General features: G+C 41.8%; 1 protein-coding gene and 1 long non-coding RNA gene across 4 annotated transcripts in view; one reads left to right on the forward strand and one right to left on the reverse strand.

Annotated features, from left to right (window-relative positions):
* pof1b (POF1B actin binding protein) overlaps positions 1-9,873 on the forward strand; it is a 43,132-nt gene that overhangs the window by 24,842 nt on the left and 8,417 nt on the right. For all 3 annotated transcript variants that reach the window (XM_050039010.1, XM_050039019.1, XM_050039026.1), the window contains exons 3-9: positions 3,326-3,606; positions 4,874-4,907; positions 5,847-5,927; positions 6,781-6,873; positions 8,729-8,842; positions 9,294-9,446; positions 9,562-9,681. In XM_050039010.1, the coding sequence (XP_049894967.1) occupies positions 3,326-3,606; positions 4,874-4,907; positions 5,847-5,927; positions 6,781-6,873; positions 8,729-8,842; positions 9,294-9,446; positions 9,562-9,681 (876 nt within the window). The remainder of the gene's footprint in view (positions 1-3,325; positions 3,607-4,873; positions 4,908-5,846; positions 5,928-6,780; positions 6,874-8,728; positions 8,843-9,293; positions 9,447-9,561; positions 9,682-9,873) is intronic.
* Positions 9,450-9,873, reverse strand: part of LOC126386606 (uncharacterized) — a 4,410-nt gene continuing 3,986 nt past the window's right edge. The window contains exon 3 of the long non-coding RNA XR_007569522.1: positions 9,450-9,588. This is a non-coding gene — a long non-coding RNA (uncharacterized LOC126386606). The remainder of the gene's footprint in view (positions 9,589-9,873) is intronic.

Raw genomic sequence — 9,873 nt, forward strand, 5'->3', positions numbered from 1 at the left:
TTTGTGCTACATGACCAGAGAAAACACAGAAAAAGGGGCTCTGGAATTAGCTTAAAGGGTAGAAAACCTACAGCTACCAGGATGCACTGCACCGCACAGGACCGATAAATGCTCCTAATGGTGGGTTATTAATGCGAGCTTGGGCTTTTTTTTCACAGGAAACAATATGGCGGTCAGCCGGTAACAAACAATCTCGTATTAAAGTTAAACAGTAAGCTAAAATATGTTTCTGAAAACACTTAAGGTGAGAAATAGGTAACCCACTGACTGACTAATTTTACCGTTTGATCTCAGTATACATTGTGGCACCCAGCTCTGGTCCAATTCCTCTTGTATTACAGCTAAACAGTGTACTAAAATATGTTTTTTAAGACATTTTTGACAAGATATAGGCAATACAGTAACATAATCTTGGTTTATATGTGATCAACACAGCCTAGGTTTAGAGTTTGACCTGAGTTTGGTCAATCAATCAATCAACATTTATTTCTATAGCCCTTTACAAAACCCAAAGGTACCCAAAGTGCTTAACAACAATGTCAAATAACAATGAAAGTACATGAAGTACCAAACACACACACACACACACACACACACACACACACACACACACACACACACACACACACACACACACAAATAAACAAAACAATAAGACAATACAGAAAAGAAAAACAATGGAAAGTGCAACAGTGCTACAGGGTATTAAAAGCCTTTCAACATAGATCAGTGCTACAGGGTATTAAAAGCCTTTCAACATAGATAAAATACATTAAAACAGAATAAATAAACATAAAAAAGGATAGCCCTAGTCGGAATTAAAAGCCATTCTAAAAAGGTAGGTCTTCAGCTTAGATTTAAAAAGGCTGAGATCAGTAGTGGTGCGAATGTTTGGTCTGAGTTTGAGAGAGGGGGCGGTCGCTCTCTTGATCCACTTCTATACTCTTTGTATCCACGGTGGCGGGCACACCAAGATGTAGACATGCAATGTGTAGTTTGAGTAAAGTCCTTAGAGCCAGAGATTTGAGCAGGGAGATCTGGGTGCTGGGAAGATGGGAGGAAGTTTACCTCAGTTCATTTACACATTGTTATGATTGAAAAAGTTGGTTGTAAATTGGCAAACTGTCCCTTTAAGGCAGATGCATGCTGGGACACAAAACCTCAAGTTTCTCATGCAGGAAAAAAAGGCACGCTTTTTTCTGATGTGCAGATTTGAGTGAAATATCAACCACAGACTCAAAGCAACTAATTACTAAGCCATTATTACTCTCAGAACTTGTCCACCAACCCCAATGATATATAACAGTTGGAGGGATGGGTAGGGACGTACAGGCCCGGGAGGCCTTTGTGTACAGTAGTTGCAAGTAAAACAGCTGCACCCTCGGATTACATTTAAGTCTTTAAGACGTGGGGTTATATCAGGCTTAAAGTGTAGAATGACAAACACTGGCCTGTCAAAAAAAAAACCCCAACCAACCTGTTTTTCACAAACAAAAAAGAAGCGCCAAACTTCATTCATCATTCTGCATCAGATTGACTCGCACTCAGGATTTTCACATGAGGTCATCTTATCGCTGCAAGATGAAACTCTCTTGTGGGTGTAACTGGGAAGAATTTGTTAAGTGTTTTTTAACAAGTTCTGTCATACGGTGCACCACAGGACCTATAAATAGAAGAAAAGAGGCTGAAACAAGACAAGGCAAACTTTAACAATGTTGGCCTGGACCACCAGTCTGTGATATGTCAGCAAACAGACGGGAGTTTGCAGAGATTGAAAGTGCTTTCTGTGTGCAGAGTGCACACAGCAGGCAGCTCAGCGTAGCATTAGATAACAGGTTACGCAACAACACTTAAACTCGACTCTGTTGCTACATGTAGATAAAAGGAGGCGATGGGTGTGTTTGGCCTGGATCATGCCAAACTGCACTGAGGACTGTGCAGGATGGCAGGTGGAGAGCCGTTGAGGTTTCTCCACTGAGCTCACTGCCAGATTGTCAATATGACCAAAAGTATGTGGACAGATAATTATTCGTATTTATACCTTGACTCGAACTAGAAAACATGACCACATCACACTGATCCTGGCTTCCCTACACTGGTTACCTGTTGCTTTGAGAATTGATTTTAAGATTTTATTGATTACTTCCAAAGCCCTGAGAGGCTCCAAGTTACATAACTGATCTTTTATTGCCCTATGTTCCGTCCCGCACCCTGAGATCCTCAGATGCATCTTTTCTTGTTGCTCCAAGGTCTAGTGCTGCGAACCCACTCTCATCTTTTAAATCACGTCTGAAAACCTATTTGTTTAAAACTTGCCTTTCGGTGATTTTAACTGTTTTATTATTATATTTGATTTTGGTCTCTGCTTGTTTTTTACTGGCTTGTGCCCCTTAATTCCAATTCAATCAGACTTATTTTTTATAGTGGAAAGAATATTTGTTAACGTGCACATAAGTGAACATATGAAAAGTCTTTTGCGATTAAACCCCATGGAGATGGCATATTTTAAGGACGGTGATGAACCCATAGTTGAATAGGGAACCCTCCCCACGGGGTCTAGACACTGAAGTGGTGAAGATGAGATGAGAGGAAGATGTGGAGAGGATGGAGAAGTGCTGATGATCAGGATGAGTAGAGGACTCTGGATACGATGGCTGGAGGTGAACAGGGTGGAGGAGGGTGCGACAATTCTGCCTAAAATGACAGCTGACGGCAGCAGAGGAGAGAGCAGATTTAAAATTTTGCAGTAGTGTCCCGATTGGCTGATAGAGATTGTGGGCGAAGTTTGATTGGATAACTAGAAGAGTGAACCCCATAGTCAGCTATGGGGGGAGAGGGGGAAAGACTTGTGAATGAATGAGCACAAAGAAAGTCTTCCTGGTTGAATTTACGCTGAGCTTCATTTCAAGAAAGTCTCAACAATATTTTCGACAAAAACAGTTTTGTGGCAACAGTTTGGGGAAGGACTTGAAAACCAATTTTTTTTTACTAAATGCACTTATTTGTTTGCTACAAAATAATGTAACTGTGACAACAGTGAACGCTGACATATTTACTGTGATGGATAGCCTCAAGCACCAACTGATTTTCATATAGCAGTAACATGATGGGGAAACAACGGCAGCCCAGAGGGGGTATAAAAATGTGGATGCACTGGAACATACATGTCGTCCTTTAAAGCTGAACCAGGCTACACACACACAGGCGACTGTGCGGCATCACCTTTAGAAAACTTGAGATTTCGAAGGACTCTGATAATTATTTTTCCAGACACAACAGATAAACACAAAGTGGTTAATAATCTGTATCTGCCATGTTCTTCCAGGAGGAAGAGGAGGTGGAGAAGAAAGACGTAGAAGAAGATGAAGATGGGGAGACAGTGGAGGTGGAAGAGGTGGAGGTTGTGAACGTCATACAGCAGAGGGTAGCGCCGCCGCCGGCAATAGAGAAAATCTCCAGGACGGAGGTGAGAACCGAGGTGAGGGAAGTGCCCCAGCTGGCCAAGATGGACACGCGTTACTTCGGCGAGCTGCTGGCCGACGTCTACAGGAAGAACTGCGACATCCACTCCTGCATCTCCGAGCATGTGTCCAAGATCCGTGGAAAGTAAGTGCATGTGCATGAAAGACATTTAGCTGAAGTTCAGCTTTCCATTTCACTGTAAATTCTTTTTATTGGATAAACACAAGAATAGCCATCTCTCTAAACACTGAATAACAGATTATTATGTGATGATGTCATTCAGTCTGGTTTTACAATCCTGGCATATACAGTAGGTTAGTTGATCCCTAGACAACAGCTGTGGGATATAGTCATGGAGACAGACGCTGGGTTTAGTGGTTTGGATTAGCATCATTAGCAACAGGCTGGAACAGGTCAAAGGCGAGTCCTGGTCGGTTTCTTTCTCTCGTAATTACTTAATGTTTATACTTCACCTGCAGACACAGCAGGTGCCATCAGTGGAGACAAGGGAACGAAACAAAAGAAATTCTAGGAAATTTGTTACTCACGATAACCTGTCTTTAACCCTATAGTGCAGTTTTACTGAGAAGTCGTATGATCAGTTCTGGTAGTCATCTATTTCCAGTCCAGACACGGTTACATCACCTGAAAAATCCTGCATGAGAGAAAGGGAGGAGGCCGTGAACTGTAGGTGGTTGCGGTGCAGCCAATGAGAGCGAGATACACCTCAGAGCTGCAGTATGTGAACGTGAGGTTTTTGTCCATGAAGTTAACACCCAGTTGATTCATGTGGCATCGTGTGTGTGTGTGTGTGTGTGTGTGTGTGTGTGTGTGTGTGTGTGTGTGTGTGTCAGAGAGATTAGACCTTAATCCTCCTCCAATTTTTCACCAGTCAGTCAGTTAGTCATCTATGACATGTGAGCCTCCAAAAAACTCATTATTTCATGACATTATTTCCACCTCTTTGGGTCCTGTTCTTTAGAAACTACAATGGCCATGTATCTCAACATTACTCAGCCTTTACATAGAAATATACTTCATATTTGTGAATCATTTAAAAAGTTTTACATCTCCAGTAGAGAGGCATTGACTAAGACTAGAAGAATAAAGAACAATACGAGCCTTGTGTTATAATAAAAATATGTTTCTATCAATATTTATCATTAAAGAAATGTATTCAGCATGACATAAGACTGGACATAAAATGCTATGAACTGTGTGTAACTTTGTAACTCTGTACCTAATTCTTTCCCTGATCTTAATTTAATGTCTGAGCTACAATAAAGAGTTTACCACCTGCTGCCTAAATGCCCCGACGGGAGGTGAATCCCCGTAATGTGACTCACTCTCACTCAGTTTTCTCCAGTCATGCTGCTGTCCTCATTGTTGCTCTTTCCTCTGTGTGTTACAGGAAACACCAGCTGGACCCCAGCAATGACTACAAGGTGAGGAACAAACCTGCATCACGCACATCTGAGAAATAAATCTGTGGTTAAAGTCGATGTAGAGCCTGAAACTTCATCCAAAACAATATAAAACCAGGGTCTTCAATAGGAGGCTCACGACCCCTAGGGAGTCCCCAGAGTTACTGTAGGGGGGCCGCCAAATTACTGCTGTCAGCAAAGATAAATTGGCCTGTCTAAAAAAATTAATTTACAGTACACAACATTAATGATAGGCTAACAGTTACCCAAGAATCCTTGTGCAATCATTTGTGCTAGCTTATGCTAAATCACTGTGCAGCACCGATCCATAATGGCGCTATCAACTAGTTGCCCAACATTTATGTACTATTTAAACATACAGGCCAATTAGCTGTATTATTATTTCACATTCTTGTGAGCCACAACGGATGGCTTTATAATCTTCCAAGTAAGAGACTCTGCACTTTCGTCAGTCTCTGAGGTGGACGATGTGTCAGAGGGTGAGGCTAACACACCTAGCCATGCTTCATCTGCTGCTGACTGAGCAGCTGCAGGCAAGTGCAAACAAGAGAAGACCCGGAAATATTAAGAGTATTATTTAAAGTGCAACTCAGTTGTGCACAATATATGTAGAAGGGGGTCCCTGATCAGTCTCCTTTTCAACTAAGGGGCCCTCGGCCGAAAAACTTTGAGGACCCCTGGTCTAAACATGGAATATTAACTGTCAGAATATTTTTCAGTTCGATTCCTTACTGTTTGATGCAGCTGGTACTTTCCTTCATTTCTAGGGACCAAACATGAGTAATCACGGCAAATCTGTGGAAATGATTCAAAGTAAAATGATCATCTTCATCCTTTTTTTCTTTTTCTTTTTTTCCAAGGGTTTTATGCATTTGCTTCTATTTTGTGTGTGTGTGTGTGTGTGTGTGTGTGTGTGTGTGTGTGTGTGTGTGTGTTCAGGTGGAGAGAGAGGAGGTGGAGGCTTTGCTTCCCAAAGGAGCGACCGAACTGACCAAACAGCAAATCCGCTACCTGCTGCAGGTGAGTGACAGACAGGGAGTTTTTTTTTTTAATCATTATCAAAAAAAAAAAAAAAAAAGTCACTAAATGAATGTTTAATTGACCAGAATATGACAAACTGTACTGATAGCGATTTACTGTATTTATTTCTGATGTCATGCAGACTGCATGTTCATATTTTAACCATTTACCTTCATTGTTTTTGGTTTACAACAAAACTGTCTTCATCAAGGGCTGACATTTAGCAAAAAATGGTGCTAACAGCATGAACAGTGCTAACAATGGCAGTGGACACCCCTAAGCTAATGGTGTTAATTTGGAGGGGCGAAGGGAGGGTGGCATATGAGTGCATAGAGCGGCGGCAATCAGCTTGCCAGTGGGAAACACATAGGCAGGGAGTCACGTGCACACAAAGAGGGAGCGTTACTTCATTCTCTGCTCAGGACGCCATTACTCCGCTATATTAATGCTCTGAATGTTATATATAGAGCTCCTTTAATTTCAGCTCTCCACAACATTACAAGCAACTAACACAAGAGCTTCAACCATTTTAATCAGTTTTTAAAATGTTCTATTTTCTTGCTCTACTTTTGATCCACTGAACGTGTGTTTTTATGCATTTATGTGTTTGTCTTTTTATCTGGTAACACATTATTAAACACCCCAGTGTATAAACACTTAAAAAATGGCTCATAATACACATTATCACAGTATTATGTAATTGATCGCAACATGCTGTAATGAGCTTCGTGTCTTATCTCTGTTGGAAATGACTCCAGTTATTCCTCAGAAATGTGTTGTGTGGCTAGATTAGAGCAGGACAGTGAACCCTCCCTGGCGCTAATCCATCTCTCGGTTTGTGTTTCTCGGTCAGACTCGTCTCACTGCAGATAAGAGCATGCGTCTGCTGCTGTCCACCTTCAGCAGTCTGAGAGAGGAGCTCCTCCACATGTCCGAAGACCTGCGGGTAAGAGGAAACATTTCTGTGTGGCTAAGAGATGCTGAAGTAGTAAAACTGTGTCCTAGTTTTGGACACTCCTCCTTCTGTGTAGGCCAACCACTGACTGACTGTAGAAAATAAACAAACACATTGCCAGCATACCAATCGGATCATACTAAACTTGGCTTCCACAATTCTCTACATGACGAGCAACACAACCAAAAAGAAACATCACAAAAATGTGTGAGTTTAAAAAAAGAGAAAAAAGCTTTATTATCTTGTTGTAGGATGTGTTATTTAGCTCTGATTGCAGCTATCATAATCATTTATTCAAGCAAAAGTACTAAAATTCTGAGTAAAAATTTTAGTTACTCCTAATTTCATCGGATTATTATTGCTAATTAATTTGTCTGGTGGGTCCTCATCCATGGAGTATGCTATGTTGCACTGCCATGTTTCTACTGTAGCCCAGAACGGACAAACCAGACACTGGCTCTAGACAGGGCCATTCCAGTTTTCATTTTGTCCTCTGTAGTTGGCAGCCTCTCTGCTATGAGCAGAACAGCATAGGAAAAATGATGATTTTTAACGTGAAACTGCTTTATTCAGTGTTTTTACCGGTTTTAATTACCTGGTCTGTTTGTTTTAGAGAGGAAGAAACCTCTATGGATAATTTGGTGCTTAATTTAAAAAAAAAAAGAAAAAAAAAGAAAATCGTGATCATCTGGATCTTAACTTATCCGAGGTCAAAAGTGAGCAAATATTAGCAGGTTTTAATAACCTTGTCCGTCCATGTGTTTTTGAGAGGAGGAGACCTCTGCTGATAATTCGGCTCCCGTTAAAAACCTCCTGAACAATGAACACTGAAGGAATCCTAATCAGTGGTTCACGCTTGGCACATGGGAGAAGTTTTAGCAGGTTGTAATTTGTAATCCTCATCACTAGATGGCACTAAATCCTACACATTGCTCCTTTAAATTAGTTATTATATTATAGATTTTTAAATTCCTCCTTTGCACAGTAAATGATAACTTAAACTGTCAGATAAATGTAGTGGAGTAAAGGAATGATAGTCCTATGAGAACTACCTCACAATTGTACTAACTGAAATTTCCTAATCTCTTTCCACCAGATATTTCAATAATAAACTTAATGTTATTACTGATATCAAAATTCTGGTATCAAGGCACTGTTATTTCCTTGTGGAAGGTGACTCTTATCGGCCTTTTGTCCCTAACTTCCTGCTCCTAAAAACTGATTTGTTCATGTGTAACTCCTACACAGTTTCAAAAGCCTCACTTTAAATTCACACTGTGAAAATGTCGATAGAAAGATGTGACACTTTTAAAGGATTTTAAATATATACTTTAATGTATCCGAAAAAAAAACAGGATTACAACACACCTCACATGAATAAAACGAGTACATACAAACTCAGATGAACCTTGAAGCTGTGACAGGTCAGAACAGTATGTCCCCATAGTGCACTGTATAAGCTTGTCACAATGGTGTGAACATATTAAATGCTTTAAATCACAGGCGTCAGGCGAGATTGTAACAGCTTATTATTGTCAGCGTTGATGCGGTGTGGTGGAGACACATTTATTGTGTTCTTACATTCCTGAAGAGAAACAATTAGCTCACACAGACAAAATGCAAATTGCATTCTGTTACTCAATCTTTCCCAATAAAAAGACATAACACAATAAATACAGTCACCCAGTTCCTCCCTCACGACCTGAGGAAAAGGGAGTCACAACAATCAGCAATAAAAGACAAGAAATCATGAGGAACTATGTGATTATTGTGTTTATAAACATGAGAAAATATTCCAGCGTATTACTGTAAACATAAAGATGCGTCTGTCTATCTGTGGTCACAGCGTCTGGAGAGCGAGAAGGAGGGTTTGGAGAGAGATCTGAGCTTCAAAGCCGACCAGGCTAAGCAGTATGACTGCCTCCTGGAGGCCGTGCGAGAAAACAACAGACAGCTCCAGGTACAGTGCACCTGTCTGTGTGTGAGGTGTGTGTTTTTGGTCAAGTCAGTGATCAGGGTATTGATGTTGTAACTGTATTAACTTGTTTTACAGTAGACTAAAAAGCCTTTCAGAACCTGGACCACACTAGCATCTGTAGAAGCACAAAAACTAGACACAAAACTGAAACATGATCAGTGAACACACGCTGATTTCAGTTTTTTGTGTCTTACTTAAAGGCACATGTAAGCAACAGAAAGCTGTGTGTCTAACCTGGGTGGATGGTTTGAAACCTGTCTGATCATCTGACTGTTTGAACACCTTGCCATGTCCGACTTCTTTTTAGTGAGACAGACTGAGAGAAAGGATGGGGGAAGAGAGGGAGAGGAAGACACAGAGGGAGAGCAAGCATGGTCAGTGGTTACCGTAGCAACTTAAGTTTACTATAATGGTGGCACTCGTCCCCCTCCAGGTGTCCCTGAAGGAAACCACGGCCACCCAGCGCTCCCTGGAGAGCCAGCTCCTGAGCAGCAAAAACAACGACTCGAGCCGTGACTTCAAGATCAAAGAGATGGAGGGGAGGATGAGGGCGCTGGAGAAGGAGAACGAGATGCTCCGACAGAAGGTAACACACCACCTGTCTCGCCCTCACCATGTGTGTGTCGAGATCAGTGTAATCAGGTCACTTGAACTTCATGATGATGATGGTGATGTTTGCTCTTCCTCTCTGCGTCCTGCAGCTGGCAGGCCAAGGCAGCAGCACCACCCTGCACATCAAGACAGAGGAGTTGTCCCGTCAGTACAAAGACCAGCTGAGCTCCATGAAACAAGAGAAGGACGCAGAGATCCAGAGGCTCAAGGTGATGATCACCTGTCTCCCCCCTTCCTCTCCCTCTGTTCTCTCTCTGTCACCCCTCTCTTACTCCCCCTCCTCTCTATTCCTCTTCCCTCCTTTTGCTCCCTCTTCCTCCTCCCTCTCTTCCTCACCCTGTCTCCTCTCTTCTTCCCCCGTCTCCCCCTCCTCTCTCTTCCTCTGCCCCCCCCCCCTTTCT

This window comes from Epinephelus moara, chromosome 3 (assembly GCF_006386435.1).
Source record: "Epinephelus moara isolate mb chromosome 3, YSFRI_EMoa_1.0, whole genome shotgun sequence".
Taxonomy (NCBI): Eukaryota; Metazoa; Chordata; class Actinopteri; order Perciformes; family Serranidae; genus Epinephelus; species Epinephelus moara.